At 48.1% G+C, this 22,060-nt stretch overlaps 9 protein-coding genes across 9 annotated transcripts; 2 read left to right on the forward strand and 7 right to left on the reverse strand.

Moving 5' to 3' along the window:
* Nucleotides 1-1,777: 1,777 nt before the first annotated feature.
* Nucleotides 1,778-3,731, forward strand: N7489_002283 (nucleobase cation symporter-1 family protein; the record flags this gene model as incomplete). The annotated part of the gene is made up of 5 exons (XM_056708038.1): nucleotides 1,778-1,886; nucleotides 1,992-2,062; nucleotides 2,156-2,459; nucleotides 2,515-3,239; nucleotides 3,288-3,731. The coding sequence occupies 5 exons, from the start codon at nucleotides 1,778-1,780 to the stop codon at nucleotides 3,729-3,731; spliced, it is 1,653 nt and encodes a 550-aa protein (XP_056572340.1).
* Nucleotides 3,732-4,859: 1,128 nt separating this feature from the next.
* N7489_002284 (uncharacterized protein) lies at nucleotides 4,860-5,861 on the reverse strand (the record flags this gene model as incomplete). The annotated part of the gene is made up of 1 exon (XM_056708039.1): nucleotides 4,860-5,861. The coding sequence occupies one exon, from the start codon at nucleotides 5,859-5,861 to the stop codon at nucleotides 4,860-4,862; it is 1,002 nt and encodes a 333-aa protein (XP_056572341.1).
* A 954-nt stretch (nucleotides 5,862-6,815) lies between these two features.
* Nucleotides 6,816-8,805, reverse strand: acoC (uncharacterized protein; the record flags this gene model as incomplete). The annotated part of the gene is made up of 4 exons (XM_056708040.1): nucleotides 6,816-7,165; nucleotides 7,288-7,791; nucleotides 7,847-8,387; nucleotides 8,656-8,805. The coding sequence occupies 4 exons, from the start codon at nucleotides 8,803-8,805 to the stop codon at nucleotides 6,816-6,818; spliced, it is 1,545 nt and encodes a 514-aa protein (XP_056572342.1).
* A 1,621-nt stretch (nucleotides 8,806-10,426) lies between these two features.
* egl2 (putative endoglucanase) lies at nucleotides 10,427-11,842 on the reverse strand (the record flags this gene model as incomplete). Its single annotated transcript, XM_056708041.1, has 5 exons — nucleotides 10,427-11,163; nucleotides 11,210-11,307; nucleotides 11,366-11,430; nucleotides 11,479-11,690; nucleotides 11,746-11,842. The coding sequence occupies 5 exons, from the start codon at nucleotides 11,840-11,842 to the stop codon at nucleotides 10,427-10,429; spliced, it is 1,209 nt and encodes a 402-aa protein (XP_056572343.1).
* A 1,034-nt stretch (nucleotides 11,843-12,876) lies between these two features.
* Nucleotides 12,877-13,554, reverse strand: N7489_002287 (NUDIX hydrolase; the record flags this gene model as incomplete). Its single annotated transcript, XM_056708042.1, has 1 exon — nucleotides 12,877-13,554. One exon carries the CDS (start codon nucleotides 13,552-13,554, stop codon nucleotides 12,877-12,879), a length of 678 nt encoding a protein of 225 aa, XP_056572344.1.
* A 434-nt stretch (nucleotides 13,555-13,988) lies between these two features.
* Nucleotides 13,989-14,852, reverse strand: N7489_002288 (formyltetrahydrofolate deformylase; the record flags this gene model as incomplete). The annotated part of the gene is made up of 1 exon (XM_056708043.1): nucleotides 13,989-14,852. One exon carries the CDS (start codon nucleotides 14,850-14,852, stop codon nucleotides 13,989-13,991), a length of 864 nt encoding a protein of 287 aa, XP_056572345.1.
* Nucleotides 14,853-15,955: 1,103 nt separating this feature from the next.
* cbhB (putative 1,4-beta-D-glucan-cellobiohydrolyase) lies at nucleotides 15,956-17,545 on the forward strand (the record flags this gene model as incomplete). The annotated part of the gene is made up of 1 exon (XM_056708044.1): nucleotides 15,956-17,545. The coding sequence occupies one exon, from the start codon at nucleotides 15,956-15,958 to the stop codon at nucleotides 17,543-17,545; it is 1,590 nt and encodes a 529-aa protein (XP_056572346.1).
* Nucleotides 17,546-18,034: 489 nt separating this feature from the next.
* Nucleotides 18,035-20,030, reverse strand: N7489_002290 (putative phenol 2-monooxygenase; the record flags this gene model as incomplete). The annotated part of the gene is made up of 4 exons (XM_056708045.1): nucleotides 18,035-18,132; nucleotides 18,188-18,533; nucleotides 18,586-19,470; nucleotides 19,521-20,030. The coding sequence occupies 4 exons, from the start codon at nucleotides 20,028-20,030 to the stop codon at nucleotides 18,035-18,037; spliced, it is 1,839 nt and encodes a 612-aa protein (XP_056572347.1).
* Nucleotides 20,031-20,453: 423 nt separating this feature from the next.
* sitA (TOR signaling pathway phosphatase SitA) lies at nucleotides 20,454-21,785 on the reverse strand (the record flags this gene model as incomplete). The annotated part of the gene is made up of 4 exons (XM_056708046.1): nucleotides 20,454-20,743; nucleotides 20,804-21,135; nucleotides 21,191-21,578; nucleotides 21,632-21,785. 4 exons carry the CDS (start codon nucleotides 21,783-21,785, stop codon nucleotides 20,454-20,456), a joined length of 1,164 nt encoding a protein of 387 aa, XP_056572348.1.
* Nucleotides 21,786-22,060: the final 275 nt, after the last annotated feature.

Here is a 22,060-nt window from a genome sequence, read left to right on the forward strand (position 1 = left end):
TAAAAATTAATCCCTTCTAAGGTCATAGAAGGTGTTCATAGCTACTTTTAGCGCTCCATATCCCTCTCCTTTTATATAGATCTTGATTTCTATAAAAATCTTATCTATATAATAGAGGTCGCTACCCTACGTATTGATTTCCTATATAATAGTATAGTGAATACTACTTAATAGCTAAGATCTAACTTATAGTAAGAGCGTATTCCACTTTTAACCATTTAGATCACGAATTCTCGGCCAAGGAATATCCTTATTGATCAAGTGGTATAAATTGTAACCCCGAAGGACTTTTTTAACCTAATCTATCTAGTTATCTAGATCCGCACGCTCTTTCAAAGGGGGAGTGAGCTTATATAGATTGAAACTACCTAGTTTAGGTAGGTTCACCGCTTGGTTTACAACGATAGTAGTGCGGATTGCCTTCCAATCATTACTATCATCTGCTAGGCGCGCTATATTAGCAGCTATAGAGAAAGGGTTCGCTATAGCTAACACTAGCTATAAATATAAAAAAAAATGATATAAATATAGTTCAAAGACACTATATACCACGATAGAGATATTTCTCTAGGAAAAGAGACTCCGCTTGATACATAAAGACAAATTCATACAATGATGAAATGTCAAAGGCAGGTTCACACAGAGGTGAAATTGTAATCCGGGTACACACTGCGGTGTCTCGGCTTCTCGCACAGCGGCGATATCCGATCGCTTCCTCGCTTAGCGGCGATGAAGAAAAGGGTGAGATATAGCTTCTCTAACAAAGTGAGAGATAGCTTATACTCTAAGGGTGAGTTATAACTTCTTCAAAGAAAGACAGTTTATACTCGAAAACAAAGCTTAGTATAAAACTAGCAAAGGGGAGAGAGGAAAAAGGGCCTCATAACCTGTTGAGGCTACGAAGGAGAGGAAAGATGGAGATGAAGAGAGGTGATAGATGAATCTATGGGAAAAAGCTGGTATATAAACCAGCTGTATGACTAAGATAGCAAAGAGCTCAGTCTGCACACAGACAAACGTATACCCTGCATGGACTGCATGCCAAACAGATACCCTGCGTGCAGTGCATGTCAACAGGAATCAATGGAAAAAGGCTTCATTTTCATACTGGAGAGGGTAAACCTCCCCAAAACTGGAGATATATGCATTTACATGGGAGAAAAAGGCTTCATTTTATACTACCCTATAACATCAGCAGAAACAGTTGTACTTTGCTTATTAAGGCATATGTAATAGTAATTCAGGTATCTTAATTTTTCTGCCGTTCTAAAGCAAGGCATTCAGGCACCAACACCCCCCCCAAAGGGGGTTTTGAACCCTGACCCTTATACCGCTTCGTACCCCAGACCCACACTACTCCACGCACTCACTGGGGTAGGTTCGGACCTATCATCCATCCTTTTATGTATTCACTGGGGTATACGTGCTACACCTCCAAATCCACTAAATGAGGGGTTAGAGTTCAAGTGGAATAGGTTGAGATGTCCGTCGGCAAAGTTGAGAGTTAGAGTTCACATGGCATGGCTTGGGTTGCCCGTCGGCAAAGCTGATATACGTCGAGGTCTACCTATTACCTATAGGGTTTTGCTCTGTAGATCGATTTTGTCACCTTATCTATAATACACTATATGCCAGCACCCTCTACTTTACTTTTCGTGACCAGCCTACTATCTTTCAGCTGTGTCTAAGCTACAAGCTCAGTCTCACTTCACTTTGATATCATACCACATTTGACGCGCTAAGGAGCTTTGTATTGTAAAGATCTTCTGTCACCAACATGACTCTGGGCGGCAAGTTGAAGTTCTGGCTCAAAAAGATCCAAGTGCCCTCGGAGCCTGGATTGTCAACCGCGCAGCTGATGTTGACAAACGATGATCTTCGACCAGGTGAGTCTATGCGCAAGCCTTCCTATATCAATGATAGGTCACCTTCCTTCTTGTGACTGGTGTTAATTCATTATCTGCTGACACGTTTATCCTATTCGATGTTAGTTGAGCCAGAGCGCCGTCAATGGGGGTGGCTCAATTTTGTTGCCTTCTGGATTGCGGATTCCTTGAATGTGGTAAGTTTATGATATTGAACCCCAAAGCCTAAGATGGCTCCTCCCGCTCGGGCGTGTTGAGCATGGAAAAGTGTGTCTGACCCTATTTCAAAGAACACATGGATGATTTCATCCTCAATGATAGTTGATGGACTTTCTTGGTGGCAGTCTTGGCTATGCGTTTGGATTGGTTATACTGTGGCAGCCATTTTTGTTTACGTATTAGGTCGCATTGCTACCATCTATCGCATCCCTTTCGCGGTGGCCAATCGAGCTTCATTTGGGATTTGGGGTTCGTTCTGGCCCATCATCAACCGAGCAGCGATGGCTGTGATCTGGTATGGTGTACAGGTACGCAAACTCTCCCCACGCATGCGTTCACTTCTGACTTTCCCGAAACCAAAGAGCTATCTAGGAGGTAATCTTCATCATCTGAACCTGAAGATGAATCAACTAATCCTAAGAACCTTCAGGTGAATGCGTGACTTTGATGATTGCTGCTATCTGGCCAAGCTACAACAATCTGCCAAATACAATTCCCAGCTCATCAGGGGTAACCACTAAGCAGTTTGTTAGCTTCTTTATTTTCTGGCTGCTGTCTTTGCCGGCTCTTTGGTTCCCCATTTACAAGGTCCGGCACGTTTTTACGGCAAAGGCATACTTTTCGCCGGCTTGTGCTATTGCATTTTTTGGCTGGGCAATTGCTCGCGCTCACGGACTCGGGCCAATAATCGACCAACCTAATAAGGCGCAGGGCAGTGCTTTAGCCTGGGCATTTGTGAAAAGCATTATGAATTGCATCGCAAACTTTGCAGCATTGGTTATCAACAACCCCGATTTCACCAGATATGCTCGCGACCCCAAGGACGCTCTATGGCCCCAGCTGATCACAATTCCTGTTGGTTTTGCCGTGACATCGTTCATCGGGATTATCGTTTCCTCGTCATCCAGTGTTATCTTCGGCGAAGCGGTTTGGAACCCCCTTACCCTTCTTGGTATGTTTTTGAAGGATGCAAGCTCCGCCGAGCGATTTGGGATCTTTGTTATTGGAGCTGGCTTTGCTCTCGCACAGCTAGGGACAAATATTGCAGCCAACTCTGTGTCAGCTGGTACCAATCTCACAGCTCTGCTCCCTCGGTTTTGCACAATTCGACGGGGAGGATATCTGTGTGCTGCAATCGGTCTTGCTATGTGTCCCGTTAGTACATCCCTAAACTCTAGATGGACACGTCCTAACAGGTTACAGTGGACCTTGGTTGCATCTTCCAGCAAATTCACCTTGTACCTCTCTGCTTATTCGGTATTTCTTTCCGCTATCGCAGGAGTCATGGTTAGTGACTACTACCTAGTCCGTAAGGGCTTCCTTGACATCCAAGCGCTGTATAGCGCTGAGCGGGATGGGATCTATTACGGAACGTTTGGGGTTTCCTGGCACGGTTATGCTGCCTACATATCCGGCATCTTGGTCAACATTGTTGGCTTTGCTGGTGCTATTGGGGTTAATGTTCCCATTGGCGCCATGTACATCTACAATGTCAACTACTTTTCGGGGTTCATTGTCTCCGGAGCAGTCTATTGGGCGCTAGCCTGGTTGGTTCCTATTCCCGGAACAAGTGATACATGGAACGAGATACCCTACGAACCACATCATATGTCTGATTCAGACGAGAAGAAGGTGGGGGATGTTTAAAGGGGAACCATGTACAAAGTTGACGTGGCCAAGATTGCTGGTTCGGTCTGAATCGACCTCATATCCGTACTATGCAACGCAGTAACAGGAATGAATGGTTGCCTTATTTCATGTCTACTCCGTATAAAATCAACATTACAGAACTGAAATGAATATCTGAATAGCCGACAGGCTTGTCTCGGATTTTTCTGATAATACACATATACTTTGCATCTAACGGAGTTCTTTTTTGCCATCAAACCTAATGTCACGCTAGCCTATAGCGATGTAGCTTTCAGTTTCATTCTTTGGGTAGGATGCAGTGGAAATCCGGCGGCTCACCTCAAAGTGTTCGCCGCGGAAAGCATGTCAACCCCCACTGAACAGACTCCACAACCCGTATATGCAGTCATTCTTTTATATATTTCTATCGAGTAACCGCTATACCCCTGTCTAGGTAACCCCAAACTTGTTGGAATTCTACCTGATAGGCTCTCATGCTAGGCTTTGACTCAGTCGGTTGTTCTTACCTCCATGTCTGATGTCAAAAGAAGACCCGCATGTTCATCGCGTAAGCGCAGCAGTTGATAATGACCACATAGGTCTTCGAATGTCAGGGGCAGGCGATAGCCCCGATGATACCCCTTTTACCATGACTGTCTGTGACCAGTCAACTATGAAAGTACTGCCAAAGACGCCGTATGGGTGAGTCAAAGCTGCGGGATAAATGAATTGCGCTTGTAGAGTCTGGATATAGTCTAAGCCTTCAGAGGTTGTGTCGATTTGATATCTCGGCTACAGTCAGATACATGGGCACGGACGAGCGATTCCCAGATCCCTTGTAGCATAGGGTAATGACTCATGCAACAAAATAATATAACGTTAAGGAGTCTCGATATTTGACGAAAGATATTATTCTCTTACACTGGAGTCACTATGCCTCTCGGCTAAGCGAAAACACCCATTCACCCAAAATACTACAAATATCAGGAATGTCGATATTTGCTTCAGTTATTATTGATGAGATCAACGGCGTAAACAAGATCACGAAGCGGCTGTACAAGTATGGATTGTACTGTGTGACAGAACTATGTAGAAGGGAGGACCAATGGATGCAAGACCCAGCTGGCTGACAACCATAAACGTGGCTTAGCACCAGAGGTTTTCCATGGAAGCAGACTCCGATTTATCCTTTTTCTTTGGATTTAGGAAGCAGTCTTTGGGTTTGTGTATTGTCTCTCGCTTGTGAAACGGACAATATTGCTTTTTGGTTTGCTTGTCCTCCTCCTTTTCACCCTTGGGGTTGTCTTTCTTTTTCTTCTTCTTGTTGTTGTCGGCGGAAGCGATATTGGCAGAAGCTTGTTGTTTTTGGAGCTGACCATCGTTTCTAATTCGTCGTCCCTCAGAAGCAATAAAAACTCCGAAAATGTTGTGAAGGATTTTGTCGTAAGACCAGTCGTCGTGAATTGAGACAGTGTTTAGCCAGTGTTGGCATGCAGTGTTGTTGCTTACTGCGTGTAGAAACACGTAAATTGCATAGAGAGATGAGACGCGCTGCTCTATCGGAAGAGCTACTTGCATCTCGGTGAAAAGATGACGCCACTCTGTGACAAATTCTTCTGGTTTGGTTCCAGCTTTGTACTTCCATGTAGCCCACTTAGTGACCTTGTTTCTAATGGAGAAGAATATCTTTCCCTCATAGAGAGACCGGAGTTCTTCATACACTAGAGCAGCGGTATTACCGCCGCGGAAGTAGAGTAACATGGTGGCATCCAGAGAAGAAGCAACGTATGACAAGACAATTGCATTCTTCTGGTCCCATGCTTGCTGAGCCTTCTTCCGCTTTGCTATAGCCGCCTTTGTAGTGGTAGGCTGTGTAGGCTGAGTAGCAAAAGCAGCAGTAGGATGAGCAGGTGTGTCATCGTCGATCTCTGTAACTGCGTCTTCAAACTCGACTTCCGAGTCTTCCATGCCAGGAAGATTAGTAGGACGTTTGTCCTGTCCAATAAGAAGAGGCCAGTATGAGGGATCAATGCCATTGAGGGCGATTTCCATATATTGTTTCCATATCTCCCAGTTCGACTCGCCCTTAAGCGAAGGTACGAGGTCCGAGAACTTGGGATTCGAAGGTCCTCCACGTGATTCCGCCATGATGTAAGAAATCGTCGACGAAAGGAGGAGAGGTGAACACGGGGTTCAACGTCGAACGCGGGAGCCGAAGCTGAGAAGTTGATAGTCTCAAGCGAGATGTTGGTGGTAAAACGACGTTGATCTCAATAGGATGTCTCGTTGATAGAGACGGCGATACGGATGATGAAAACAATGGTAAAGAGATGCAAAGAGATGCAAAAGGATGCACGATCTCTATGCGATATCTCGTCGATGGAGACGATGGAGACACCGATGGAAAACGATGAATTCGAAAAGATGCAAGCGGATGTAAGATCTCGATGCAGATGAGACAGTTGTATGGAAAAAAAAACTCTGCTCGTGGGGTAGGCAGCAAACAAGAAAGGCGGCAAGCAAACAAGTCACCAAGGTTCAGACTAGAGTAGTCTGATGGATCTTTGCTGCCCACGATGAGATGACAATACCCGGCAGCAATCTCTGTAATAGAGACCGCTGCCACCCTTTACAGATCTCTGGCGACAAGCCGTCGATCTGAACCTATTCACAAAGCCCAATTAGGCAATTCTCTTACTCGACAGGGATAATAAGAGATGTGTAAGTTTCGCTAGACCAAGGTCCCGAAACAACTTTTGATGTAGGAAGGTTGCTGGGCTTCGCACTACCTCCTGTGCCACACTGTGCGTTGAAAATGCGCAGGCCGAGGATATTGACCGATTGTGAGATCAGATCAATAACGAGTCCCCCGGGCTCATAACCTGATAAGATGTACGGTGTAAACGAGATCATGGAGAGGCTGTACAGTATGGACAATTATTGGTACCTTGGGTTTGCCAGGCTAGTGAGCATTATGCTTCTTCTTCAAGTCCTATTGGTACGTTGGATCCTTCGCCTCGGTCTTTATGGCTACTCAACAGCCGTGCCTCTGTCTCGGTCTTCCTTCTCAATGAGCAAGATGCAGACAGTGGGTATGATATTTTACCATTGTAGTCGTTTATCCGGCTGCTCTGATTCCTCCTGTTTATATCCTGAAGGCGATTTGGCTGGGGTTATTGCCTCGAGCAGCTTGTTTCCGAATACCCCAAACGCCGAAGCAATCCCACCAAATTGGAATATCTCGGTTTCCATTTGGCTGAGCTTGAACCCGAACGTCTTTCCAGCGACATCAATTATTCGTGAATTTAAATCGATGGAGATCGACACCCCATCATCCGCAAGTTGAAAGAAGGACTCATCTTCCATGGTGATGCCCAGGAGCCCGAGGCTTGGCATGTTGCGTTGGAAGATGAACGAAAACGATTTGGCTATGACACACTGGACACCGCACCCTGAAAGAAACTCTGGTCAAAAATGTTTGGCTCGTCGAAAGAAAAAGGCTTTGTTGGACTTGACTTGCCTAGTAATGCCATCACTGCTTGTTCGCGTGAAGACCCGCAACCAAATCCCTTACCACCAACAACAATATTGAACCCCTGTTGGGCTCGTTCGCGGAATTTTGGATGCGTATGTACCAGGCAACGCAGGCCAGCGTCCATATTATTTTTCATGCCAATTAGGAACTCGGCAGGGGCGAGCTTGAAGCCTACCATTAGCTCTGGCACTTCACGGACATAGACGAAAGAATAAACACGCACTGCATCCGTGTTGACGAAATCTCCCAGTCTCTGTACTTTGCCTTGAAGGCTTTTTGGCTGTCCTCTTCCGTGTATATCTAGCCGCGGTTTCTCTATTTGTTTCTGCGTCTGGGCACCGGCCCTATGATAGTCACAACCACATGGCTCAACATATATCAGGTCGCTCTTTGGGCTAGTTGCATCCGAGTGCATGCTTGCTGTTGTGAGCTGCCGCCATCTGCTTAAATCTATTGCAGCGAGTAGGTCACTAGGATCAACCAGCTTCATTTCAAAGGACGATGCTGCGACAGTGGCTGCGGAGGCGAGGTGGCCAATTGAACCTGAATCAGGCGGTTTCAATCAACTATTCAAATCACATTGAAAAGCATTCATTACCTTTGCCCATCCGGTTTTCGAAATTCCGATTCTGAGAGGAAATCCAGACCTCTCCTGGGGCAGCCTGATCGGCTGACATCCCGACGCAATAACTGCACCCGGGGATGCCGATCTCAAATCCTGCGTCTTCGTATATGTCGCATAACCCCAGTTCGCGTAAGCGATACAGTATTGGCATGGAACCGGGAACGACCTTCCTCTTCCCCTTTGCGGTAGGCTTTGATCCTCTTTTCATTGCTTGCTCCATTACTAGAGCACCGAGGATCAGATCTTCCTCGGTAGTAGTGCATGCCCCGATAAAACATCCATTCAGCTCCATTCCCTCTTCTTCCATAACCGAAACCACGTCATCCGGGTTGGGATACCGTGCGATAAAAGACCCCACATGCGTGAGATCGATCTCATGAACTGCGGCATACTCCGCATCAGCATCGGGCCTGAAGTACGTTGTGTGGCATTTGTGACGAGCAAGTTTTCGTCTATTAATGAAGTTGTGGGTGGTGTCGTCAGGCATAAATATGCCAGTGATGCCACCAAGTTCCTGTCATTCATGTTAGTAAATTTGGCCCAACTAATTTATGGTATTGACACAACCGTGGTCATGTTGGAAACTGCGAATCGGGTATCAGGGGATAAATGCCTGAGTGCCGGGCCTGTAAATTCCACGATCCTGTCCGATGCTATAGTATTTCTTTTGAGCACTTGCAAGATGTATAAAATGACATCTTTCCCCCAATCCCTGGCTTCGGTGCTCCAACCAGGCGTATGTTGATGGTTTCTGGGACTTGAAACCATGTTTCTCCAGTTACCAACGGTAAGGCGACATCTGCAGCACCCAGTCCAATTGCGAGACAGCCTACTGCTCCTGACGAACACGTGTGTGAGTCCGAGCCGACAACCAGCATTCCGGGTTGGGCGCGCTCTCGGTAGAACTCAGTGTGGAGAATAGTGTACTTCATAGCTGTGATTCAGCGAGTGCAAAAAGCACGAGGTAAGGGAAACTGACATTCATGCCTTGGTATTCGGTCATTTTGAAAGTTTTCTTCGCTCTCTCGCTTCCGCTGATCAGCGCCTGCACTTGAGGTAGCTCGTTAACCCGAGGATCAACAACATGGTCCCCACAAAGCCAGAAGCGGTCGTTTCGAAATATTCCAGGCTTTCCTATATGATTGTATGTTGTTTCCATTCCCTTGAGACTCAGTCAGCTCGCAGCTCACGGCGCCTTCAGAAGCAAACCTACGGCCCAAGACACCTCAGAGGCAAGTATCCAGTCAACATGGACACGAATTATGTCGCCTGGAGCCACAAACCCTTTGTGATTTAGATCATGCATTGCAAATATCTTTTCACTTATAGTCATTCCTCGGCGACCTTCTGGCCTTTTTGTTAGACGGCAAGGTATTGATTTTTCTCGATCGGCTGAATTGAGTGATTCCAGCCACGCATCCACGAGGAACAAGATTTCTGATTGTTGTTGCACTGTTAGAGAATCAAGCTTCGATATTCCTAGGCCCCCCTAGCATGGCTGGCTGATGGCAAATACCAAGGACATCGGTCAGGACTTCGGCCTCCCGTTGCTTGGTATGGTCGGTTCGAAGAATTGCTGAGATATACTCTAAGTCTTGGAGGGCATTCTTGGTGGCATGGGGTGTCTCTAAAAGCCTGAATGGAAGCAAACCTACCCAAAACAGCGGGTGTAAAGGGCTCAAACATACTTACCATTTGGGACGTCCATGTGTATCCCCCGAGTCTGTGCTAGAATTTGAACCAATTGATTCAGAGCTGACGGGTTGCCTTCTGCCATCGTTCCTGGTCGATACTTTTCCAAGATTTGTTCTAACAGACTTGAAGGCCAACAGGTCTTAAATATGAATCCAGGAAGGTTATACAAGGGTTGCACAGTGAACTGCTGTGATGCAGACGATACTCGGTCTGCACCACCCCTCGGCAACGGGTACCGCAACACCGAAGGGACGTGACCTGCAGATATAATGAAGTACATGCATAATGTTCCAATGCTATATTTATGACGTGGTTCATGTTTTGTCGTATAACACTGCGGTGCAGGGGGACAACACAGCTCGTCTCTTGCGATCTGACCAATTTGGGCCCCAGAGGCTTTAGGGATCACGATATAAGTCGAGGCTATTCATGGATTGCCATATTACATTTTCATGCAGGACTATCTGAAAAGCGAGAAATGGCTCAACCAAAGAGGGGCGACATATTCGCGAATAGCGTAGCGGTTCTAAGGTGAGGTATTTAAATTTGGATTTGACCTGTCAGTATAGAAAAGGCCCGAAGTGTCTGAATGATCTAAATACGTATAAAGTACAGACATGCAAATATCTACGTACTACAACATACGTTGTACATCACACCGTTGACAATGGAACGTGAGTACGGAGTACATACATCCATATATTGTAGTCCTAAAGTACCTAGGTACATAAATGATAGCCAATACCAGATCCAGCGGGAAGCTGACGAAACGATAAATCGAAATTTGATCTCATTGGCAGTATAAGACCCTGACCAAGGTACTGCTGATACCTATATCTTCTAGTCCTATTGTTCCGCCTACAGGCACTGCGAATAGTAGTCGCTCTGCTTCTGGCAGGCGTATGGGCTGGCACAGGTGGTTGCCCCGGTCCAGCCCTTTCCACCACACTGCGCATAGTGAGCCGCGCCGGTGGTGCTTGACCCAGTTGTGGTGGTCTTGGTAGCAGTAGCGACAGTTGTTGTGGAAGTTGGGGCTGCTGTGGTTGTCCCACCCGAACCAGTTGAGCCGGGGAAATAATTCTTCAGAAGACTCATGTAGTAGGTATAGCCTACGCCGGAAGGAGGCTCGAGACTGTACATGTAGTTTCCCCACCATGGTCCGGCGGACCACCAGGACGCACCAACCCAGACATCGCTATTCGCTTGCAAGTAATCGAGCATACCTGTCACTGCACTTTGACAGACAGGATTGGCACCCCCGGCAAATTCACCTAAAAATGCCCTCTTGCCATTGTCCTTGAGCCATTGTGTGGCAGCCAAGACTCGTTCTCGTCCGATAGTTGAGCTGACACATGTCTCCGATGTCCCGGAACCGTCAGAGTCAAGGTATTGGTGCATCTCATAGATAATCAAGTCCTGTGGGTCTGTCAAGGCTTTCATATTGTCATTGACAGTTGTCCATGTCCACGCACCACTCCGTGAGTTACCCTCCACGAAGATGTACTGCGATTTTGCTCCTGCAGCACGGATAGCATTGATAGCAGCTTGATTTAGGTTCAACACCAGGGTTTGGTCTTGCGAATGGAATTCATTGTCTAAAACGTTAGTGTACGGCTTGGATTGAGGAATAGTGAATCTCACTTGTATCGAAGATGACCTTGTCATTCGATGCGAATTCCGATGCAAGGGCCGTCCAAAAGGCTGCGAAGTCACTAGTAGAGGTGATGATATTGCCATAACTATGTAGAGATGGTAAGGTGAATATTCACACAGCGCAAATGCAATCCGAGAACTTACTATCGTCCAAAATTGTGAGGATCAATAACGGCATATCCACCGATGGACGTGACATAGTTGACAGTCTGTTGCAAAATTAGTATCATTGACACCTACAGGATATAGATACGTACACTTTTCAATGAAGCCAGGTAAGTCGCATCCATACTCGACGTCAGAGTTCCTGGAACCAACCGCTCCATCGCGAAGGGAATGCGGAATAAATTCATCCCTGCATCGCGCAGGGTTTGAATCGTTGAGGTCGACGGCCAGATATAATCGGTTCCTAGTTCCCCTGGAATGTTGCCACTCCCAAACTCTGCGCCAGCTTCGTTGGCGCCGAACCCTATCCACGACCTGGTCAGATATATAGTTTGCTTCACGATTGGTGCACTTCATACAGACGAAGGAACCAGCCCTTTTAGATAGGGATGGACCCGGTGCTGCCAGCACCAGGCCTGTAACGCCGGCTATCGAAAGCAAAGAGATATACCGCATTTTGGCTAGGTGGAAGTTCTCGAGCGTGTTACAGCATCGAAATGTGTGGGAGTCACAATGGGATTTATACCAACCTATAATGGACAAGTACGGCAAGGAGCAGATTCCTTGATCATGAATGGCTTCTTACCTACGACTGGCATTTCTGACATTGCGAAGATTACTTAGTACACTTTAGCCTAACGGAGAGAGAATTTCAATTTCACAAGCCCCCCTTTTTTGTACGGACCAACACCCGAGCTGGAATAATTTTGGAAGAATTAATATGTGAGAAAAATGTAGTCCACATTTGGCACGGCATTGCAATCTCATGGAATTTCGGAGATGAGCTTACGTGGGAAAGCACCATAAAGCGAGAACGAAGCACAATCAATTGACAATAGGCGTGGGAGTATATTGCCGACAGAAAGCACCTATCACCAAGAGGCTGACGCTCGTCAGACTGCCCGAGTTCTTTTCCGGTGATTCATCCGACATCCGACTAATGCCTAGGTATTGACCAGGGGTTATATACCTTATTTGATCCGACGAATGGGATACACCACCCAGCCGCTCGATCTATCTACTCGAATTCGCGACCAGTTCATGTACGAATTGTGCACGGATGGAAACAGATACTAAACCGGCCAGGATCAACAGCATTAGAAGGAGTTCGCATAACATCCCTGGGTCTCGGAATGCTTGATTAAGTGGGAATCGATATGTTTCTATATAGACGGTGTACCTGTTTTCTTCCCGGGGAATAACTGTACTCCCCTGCAGCCTCCGTAAATGCAAGTTCCCCACGAAATCACCCGATATGCACTGGTTTATGCAGATAATCAGCAGTGTATAGCATTTAGCCTTATTCTCTCGAGAAATCAAAGCGCCCAACGCACAAGCGAAATCAACGTGGCTTGACTAGTCGGAGCATGCTCCGGTTTCTGCATGGCTTCTTCAAGATGAACAAGGTAGAGCACAAGGTAGCGCCACATGCACCAGCTCGGTCTGAGGATATGGGATATGCTGTTTAGGCTTAGAGTTTTGTTTTGAGACTAGTGCTGACTCTGACTGGAGTCACGCAACGGGTATCGGCTATTCAAGGGAGTCGGATCTTTGGACCATTCTTTCCTGCTCTCTCGTTGTTCGACCAATTCAAAAGCCCGGAGGATATTGGGTGCTTGATGACCAACTAAGGGCAATGGGAATCTGTATGGACCATTGGGTGATCGAATAGAAAGCAGAACGTCCTCTTTTACCGCCCAGTCGAATTTCTGGTGCTCCAGTGGCTCGAGGTGGACAGGTATTTGGAGTGTTGGCACTGGTTGCTGTTTTCCTGATGACGATCCCAAGGCCTCTTGAACCTCGACAACGAACGAGTACTTGGCGATACGTATTTTGCCGCCACTGCGGCGATGATGCTCCCAGCAATCCACCGCGACGAGGTCCAGAATGTGAGACACATGCAATCCACTTTCTTCTAGCGTCTCCCGCACAAGAGAATCAAATAACGTTTTGTCGGTGTCCAGTTCGCATGCGCCTCCGGGGCCCTCCCAACACCCGGGCATTGAATCAGTCAGTGCGCGCTGGAGAAGAAGGATTCGCGGGACGGGATCGGCATGAGAGAAAATGTACGCACAAACACCAAACCCTTCAAATTCAGGTCGGGCAGCCACAAAGTCCTTGAGAGGGATGGTAAAGTAATTCAGATGGGGAGCAACTGTAAATGTCATCTTGATTCGAGATGTGGGGAGGAAGTGGGATCTGTCTTTGAGCAGCGCAGATGTTGAGTTTGATCTCCGCCAGGCAGCGCTTAAGCGCTTGTTTTTGGAAGCCAAAAAGAAAAAAGAAAAAGAAAATTCCAAACTGGTGGAAACATGAAAAGAGAAATTCGTATAAGAATGAGTTCGTTCACTATAGGATCTTAATCTACGAGTTTTTTGGAGACCACTTTGAGTCATTGTATTTAATGAACTGTATATGTATACTATACTATATACATTCGAAGTCAAAATCCATGTCGACTTCGATTTTCTTTCCTTGGTAGTCTCATGGTCTATAATGACCACAGAGGTATCAGAAAACGGACGTTGAAGGGGATGATTTAATGGCCAAATGTGTAATATGGGCTATATGAATCACAGAATTGGGATGACACTCAAATCACTTAGTTGAAGACAACAGTCTTATGGCCGTTCAAGATCACACGGCGCTCCGTCACGTACTTGACAGCAGTGGCGAGTACGTTGCTCTCCACATTACTGCCGGCATGGGTCAGCTCCTTGGGACTCATGCCGTGGTTGACTCGCACGACATTCTGTTCGATGATGGGGCCTTCGTCAAGGTCACTGGTGACGAAATGGGCAGTGGCACCAATGATCTTCACACCGCGGTCGTAGGCCTGGTGGTAGGGCTTAGCGCCCTTGAAAGAGGGCAGGAAGCTGTGGTGGATGTTGATAATGCGACCGGACATGGCGGAGCACAGGGTTGGGGACAACACCTGCATATACCGAGCCAGCACAATCAAATCAATGTTGTGTTGGCTCACCAACTCCAAAATCTGGGCCTCCTGCTGCGCCTTGGTATCCGCGGTGACGGGGAGGTGGTGGAATGGGATATTATAGGTGGCCGCAAGGGTAGCGAAGTCTGGGTGGTTGGAAACGATTAAAGGGACCTCAATGCTCAGCTGGCCGGTGGATTGGCGGAAGAGCAGGTCGTTGAGGCAGTGACCGATCTTTGAGACCATGATCAGCACGCGGGGCTTTTTCACACTGGGGTTGATCTCGAAGTTGAGGGAGAACGTCTGGGCAGTGGGCTCGAACGCAGTGCGCAATTTCTCAAGTTCAGGGGTTTCATCTTCGCCATTTGCAGTTGCAAATTGTGTGCGCATAAAGAAGCGCTGGGAGGTAGGATCTCCGAATTGCGACGAATCGATAATGTTGAGGTTGTTCTGCACGAGGAATGCAGTGACCGCATGGACAATACCGGGACGGTCAGGACCGGAAAGCGTCAGAATGAAGCTAGCAGCCATTATAAATGAGATAACGATGTTGAATCCGCTTGGTATTTCTTCAAAATAAGACGGAGAGGAATTGTTTCGGATTCCTTTTTTTTTTTTTTTTTTTTGTGAATATCCCACTACCAAGATTGCCGGTTTCGGCGATGAGTCATCCGGCATTGCCCAGATCGGCGTTCTTCTGTTTACTCTTTGATCTTCGTCGATCTTCATCACGTCGATCATTTTGTATCTAGGTCTATGACTAGGACTCGAATCGACAATCAAAAAACAAAACCATCCCGATGAGTCCCAGGATTCCTTCTTAGCCACGGTTTCTCTAGCGCGAGCCAAAGGCCCCTCGGCACCAAAATTATGCATCAATCTCACCTACCCAGGTGTCATGAGACTAAAACAGCATTACTTGACAGGCCTGTGCTTCACATTGGTTCCTTAATCCCCGTGATTAAACCAAATTACCTTCATCGCGCTAATGCACCCCATTGCCCACACCCAGTGCGCACAGCTAACGCAATTTACCGAGAATTGGGGTAAACCATGCCCCGGTCTAGATTCTGCACAATGTGAATTGTTACTACCTTGCCACGGATCCGAGGTATTTTCCTAATCTGGGTATACTAACATGTTTCGTTTCTCCAAGTCGGGCGCCGTGCACAATATGGCGTTGTCCCTGCCTGATTTGGAGGTAGGCCATTTAGCCGCCAATGGGTTTCCCATCCGAAGTGGCTGCGTTGCTTGAGCCTAGTTCGGCTTTCCCCTTACCAAGCGATAGAATACTCACAGCCATCTCGGTGACACTAAGACCCAAGGCGCCTCCTCCAGAAAATGACTTCAACTACTTCTGAAGCTAGTGGCGGGGTCTGGGGAACTCCCTCCGTGTCCCCGGAGCGTTTGTCGTACTTCTCCATTGGGAAACATGGCAGTCTATTGAGTCTATTTATCATACGGTCATACGGACCGTAGTGCCGTGGCATGAAGCTCCATGTGAATCCTCTTACAACCCTCTCTAGCTCCTGTTGGAATATAAAAAGGACTCTGTTCCCATCCCAGTCTCGGTTTCCTTATCAATTCACCCAGCAATCAAGCCCTCAATCCAGTGCACGTCAAAACGGGACATCATGGCTTCCACTCTCTCCTTCAAGATCTACAAAAATGCTTTGCTTTTGGCCGCCTTTCTTGGGGCTGCGCAGGCACAGCAGGTTGGCACAAGCACTGCCGAAGTTCATCCATCCTTGACTTGGCAAAAGTGTACCGCGGGAGGCAGCTGCACTTCCCAAAGCGGCAAGGTTGTCATCGATTCCAACTGGCGCTGGGTTCACAACACTGGCGGCTACACCAATTGCTATACTGGCAATGACTGGGATAGAACTCTCTGCCCGGACGATGTCACATGTGCCACCAACTGCGCCCTGGATGGTGCCGACTACAAGGGCACCTATGGTGTTACCGCCAGCGGCAGCTCTTTGCGGCTGAACTTCGTCACTCAAGCATCTCAAAAGAACATCGGCTCACGTCTCTACCTGATGGCGGACGATAGCAAGTACGAAATGTTCCAGCTGCTCAACCAGGAGTTCACCTTCGATGTCGATGTCTCGAACCTACCCTGTGGCTTGAACGGTGCGCTGTACTTTGTGGCTATGGACGAAGATGGTGGCATGGCACGGTATCCTACCAACAAAGCTGGTGCGAAATACGGTACCGGTTACTGCGACGCGCAATGCCCGCGCGATCTCAAGTTCATCAACGGCCAGGCCAACGTGGAAGGCTGGGAGCCGTCTTCCAGCGATGTTAACGGTGGTACTGGCAATTATGGTTCTTGCTGTGCTGAGATGGATATTTGGGAGGCCAACTCCATCTCCACCGCATTCACACCCCATCCCTGCGATGACCCAGCCCAGACCCGGTGCACTGGAGATTCCTGTGGCGGCACATACAGCAGTGACCGCTATGGTGGTACTTGTGACCCCGATGGATGTGATTTCAACCCTTATCGCATGGGCGACCAGTCCTTCTATGGCCCGAGCAAGATCGTTGATACCGAATCCCCTTTCACTGTGGTGACTCAGTTTATCACCAACGATGGCACGTCCACCGGCACCCTCTCGGAAATCAAGCGCTTCTACGTGCAGAATGGCAAGGTTATCCCCCAGTCTGTGTCCACCATCAGCGCTGTGACTGGCAATTCCATCACCGACTCCTTCTGCTCCGCTCAGAAGACTGCATTTAAGGACACGGACGTATTCGCCAAACACGGCGGTATGGCGGGCATGGGGGCCGGTCTTGCAGAGGGCATGGTTCTGGTCATGAGTCTCTGGGATGATCACGCGGCCAACATGCTGTGGCTCGACAGCACCTACCCAACCAGCGCCTCTTCGACTACTCCCGGTGCTGCTCGTGGTAGCTGCGACATTTCCTCTGGCGAGCCTTCAGATGTTGAAGCTAACCATTCGAACGCCTACGTTGTCTATTCGAACATCAAGGTCGGTCCTCTCGGCTCGACTTTCGGCTCGACCGACTCAGGCTCCGGCACCACCACCACCAAGGTGACCACCACTACTGCGACCAAGACCACCACCACAACTGGACCAAGCACCACCGGCGCTGCTCACTATGCGCAGTGTGGTGGACAGAACTGGACCGGTCCAACCACTTGCGCCAGCCCATACACCTGCCAGAAGCAGGGTGATTACTACTCGCAGTGCCTGTAGACAAGTGGCAACCCCGAGGAAGGAGTGGCGGTAAGTCCGAGATTGGCTAAGATATGAAACAATTGGACCACTTCGATTGATTGTGTTTGACCTTATTTTTGACTTTTAAGAGTTTCGTCTTGCTCTCTTTTGAATTGAACGATTTTGATTTACAATTCCTTCTTTCGTCCGTACAATATGCATACCCGTAATATCGTGGTAGTGCCTTTCTGCTTGTATTCCGATACGCAATGCCGGCTTCAAACCAAACTCCGTCCCTAAATTGGCATATTCAGAATGCATATTCGTAAGTCTTGATTAACACATTGCTTTCTTTTTCTCGGCGCTTTCCTTGAGGCTCTTCCTAAAGCTATCTAGAATGCAATTTCACATTTCCCCCAATGGGTTCCTATACTATCATGATATCATAATCTGCTGCCCACTGGACTGGACGTCTGCCAACTGAAATCTTTCTCCCTAATATACATGTCATTTAGCCTATCCTTCTATTCACATGTTATGACCAACGTACGTTTGGCTTTTGAGGAACCCGGCAAAGAACTTGCCGATTTCCGAATGATCGCCTAGGCCCATAACGGCAGACACATCTAGTTCAAAAGCGTCAGTTGTATCTGATCATCTCACGGCCATGGATTTACTTACATTGATCTGGTCGAACAATGATGAGAGCACCTTGTGCCGGGTCAATGCCAAGATATTCGTATGCATGGCCATGTCCGTCATTGTAGCTCTCGTCGTCATAATAGATTTTGTGTAGGTCTAAATACTCTAGGTTAGGCATGGTGGGAAGACTGAATGTTAGAGCATCCGCACCTCTTGTTTGGTTTTTCCCAGAGACTGGATAAAAACATTCGGGGATCTGTCCCAACTCAACGTCATGACGCTTTCCATGCCCGATGATAATAGTCTCGATGAGGCTGTCAATGTCTTGGTCCTTGGGTGTGAACGTCTGGATGGGCCCATCCGCCGCACTTAAGTAATCTCCAAGCTATATGATGTATTAGATAACGGCCAGATTGTAGGTTTAGTGACAAACAGACCTTGTTGAGCTTTGAGCGGTTCTCTGGCACACTCAGGTCACCTATGAAGGCCATGATGCGCCACCGACCATCGGACTTGAGAGATTTCATGAGGTGTAGAGGTTTGGAGTCACAGAACCGCACGACCTGTGCGCTGGGCAGCCGCATACCGACGGCCACGTTGGAGGCGAGATTGGTCGATGCCAATGCAGAGGTGATGGGTGAGGCCTCATACTTGGCCGTCAAGCCTGCGGTGTATTTCCCAGACTTGATGAAGCCTTCTTGGAACTCAGCAGGGGATGTTGTGGCCCCAGAAGAAAACAGCTTGGAAAAATAGCGGTCGAATGTAATCAGATCAATAGCCACCTTTTGGCGTTCTAGGACGTAAGTCTCTAGAAGTGAGGGAGTGGCCAGACCAGTCAGAACCTCTCCGAGCTTCCAGCCAATATTATAACCGTCCTGTAAGCTGACATTCATACCCTGGCCGGCTTTGGGGGAGTGGGTATGGCAAGCATCGCCGGCGAGGAAGACCCGGTAATCCTTGTGAAAGAAATCGGCATGACGCTGGCCGATCGCATACGCCGACCACCAGACTGTTTCCACAAATTCTACCTTGTAAGGGCGGAAGATGCTCTGTGCTTGGGCCTGCAAATTTTCCAGCGTCACCTCTTTCGGGTTGGTTCCTGGTGCAAGTTCAATATAGAACCTTGTCAGGTTGTCACTATCGCCTTCGCGGGGAATAATCAGGATATTCCCTGACTTTGACCGAATAGTAGACTTTTTGCGAATGTCCGGGAAATTCGTTCGGGGAACCATGTCCATGACACCCCAGACAGCGTCGCTGCTGTCTCCAATCATTTTGTACCCGAGGGCTTTGCGGACAATGCTGTGTGCCCCATCACAAGCCTAAAACACTAAGCATAGTACCGTATATTTCGGAGATAATGAGCACCTACCAGTGCGTATTTGGCTGCAAACCTTTCTGTCTTTCCGTCCTTCTCCGCAGTCACTTTGACCGGATAGGTATCATGGTCCTCGGCAGATGTGCTATCAACTTTGACATCGGTCACATTGTAGCCATAGTCGATTTGTTGGTCGTTATATTTCTGCATCAGCTCGATGAGGAGCCCGTTGATACGTGCCTGGTTCAAAATAACGTGAGGTTGGTGTGATAGACCCGGTTGGGTATCCGCTGTCCGGCCTGTCCGCTTGATGGCGCCTGTGCCATTGTCGGCCCAGAAGTTGACCTCGAGAACGTGGTAAGCCTCACGAAGAAGCTCTTCCCCAATTCCAAAACTTTCGAAAATCTCCACGGTGCGACATTGTACACCGTCGGCTTGACCCATCTTCATGGGACCACCCCGCCGTTCTAGTACCTTGCATCGTACCCCATACTTGGCAAGCCAGGTAGCAGCGCAAAGACCGGCGGACCCGCTGCCGCAAATGAGGACATCGACTTGCTCCATTGAAAAGTGTTTTCGACGTGTCAGTAAGCGTAAAGCCAATCCGGGAACCTTTTATGGTACATCCGGGATGCGACCCGGGATAAGTTCCGCAACTCGGGATGAGTTCCGGCAGGCGATCGCGGGACATTCTGGAAAGCCTCGGCCTTGACCAGTGCCTAGGTAGCTCCGTTCACATCACTGCCGTTTTGGTATGAACCCGTGTTTAATGTGTCCTTTCCGATAGTCTGAAGCGGGTAAGCTCTTCGGGAGATATCAAGTCTTTGGCCGGTTCTCTATTCATATCTGGTTTCAATCCCTTTTGGTCTCTCATAAACACAAGGCGTATGCATCATTAAGTCTGGTCTAAATCATTATATAATGCTCATCCTTCCGCCCAAATACCCAAACCGAACGCCAGCGCCGGTGCAGAACTTGCATCAAATGTTACAAAAAGTACTCGCTGCGTCCTGGCCGCGAAGTTGGAACATGTCTCTGGTCATCGCTAACTGCACTAAACAGCTTGAATGTGGGTTTGAGATCCTCTCCGATTTCACAGACCGAGGCCAGGTTTCCGCATCGGTAGCAGTAATTTGGCGCACTCCACACGGTGACCACATTTTGGTTGTTAAAGTGGTATTTGTAGCCCTCGTTGACCAACTGATGAGCGCGTGCGATCAACGAGAGATCATTAACATGGCAGAACTCATCGGCCACTCTGTCTCCGAATAACCATCCTAGGGAAGATTGTCAGCTATGTGGAAGAAAAAAGAAAGGAAGATCCGGATGATTCTTACCCGCTCCCCGAGGACTGACAGCCCACGTCTCCACGTCATCTGGGTCAGACCACACAAGATCACAGAAGGCACCCTCGTGAGGAATCTCCTGTGCGCGGGCTACCACGCGGACTTGGTCCAGTGTGCGAATTTCAGGGCTCAGGCCGCCGTGAACGCACAGCACCTTGCCGTCAATAATGGCCCCCAATGTCATGAAATCGAAAACCTGGCAGCATGCCTTCCATACTGAAGCACTACCGTACTTTTGGAAGCATTCTTCGTAGAAACCGTATACCTGGGTAATTTGGCGCGACTCGTGATTACCACGAACCAATGTGACTCGATCGGGATACCTAGAATATTTGTAAGCATTGTTATCAAGTCCACCAAGTGCCACGTGGGACTCACTTTGCTTTGAGACAAAGTAAAAGCGTTAACGTCTCCAGACTGAAATATCCACGGTCCACGTAGTCACCCAGAAATACAAAGTTGCGGTTGAGCTGGAGATCTGCAGATGTATCGCTAGCCGATCGGCTTCGCGAACTCGAATCTTCCTCCTCATCATTGGAATTCACGGTGGGACCGCGAAGCTTCTTGCGAATTTTAGGGTCTGAGATGCTCGACGGGGGTTCAATATCGGCGGAGGTAATGACAGAGGGGGATGTCTTCGGGGGGTCGAGTTCTGTACCATCAGGCATGCCTCCAGAAACTCGGAAGAGTTCCAAGAGATCGTAGAATTGGCCATGAATGTCACCACAGACCGTGACGGGTGTCGAGACTGGTTGGATATTTGATTCTGCGAACAGAGTCAGAATAGTTAAGCCAAGTCCTGGGTAGATAACAACTTGCCCTCCATCATGTATTCCTTGACGATCTCACACAACTGCTTCATATGTGGCTCTGATAGATACTTGCAATCCTTCGCGGCCTCCAGCCACTCGTCAGGACCCGCATTGCGCTTAAGTTTGGCAGGACCCGGTTGGGGAATCTTGCTCTCAGGCATGATAAAAAGAAAGGAAGAATTAAGGAAGAGAAATAACGAAAAGAGAGTGAAGAACAAGAACTTGTAAAATGCATGTCAAGGAGAAATGCACTTGGCGTTTCCCCCGCAAGCTGAATTTCACACTTGGCCGCCTTCGTCTGCCGAATTGTTTAGGCCTGTGACTTTTCTCTTTCTTCTTCTTCAATGATGTCGTGTACACTTCATGGCTATTGTCTTTACCATCTTGTCTTTATTTGGACCATGATCTCGTTACTGACATACAGCTGGCCGAGTAC

The sequence above is a fragment of the Penicillium chrysogenum genome (assembly GCF_028827035.1).
Source record: "Penicillium chrysogenum strain IBT 35668 chromosome Unknown utg000001l_segment0_segment0, whole genome shotgun sequence".
In the NCBI taxonomy this organism is placed as follows: domain Eukaryota; kingdom Fungi; phylum Ascomycota; class Eurotiomycetes; order Eurotiales; family Aspergillaceae; genus Penicillium; species Penicillium chrysogenum.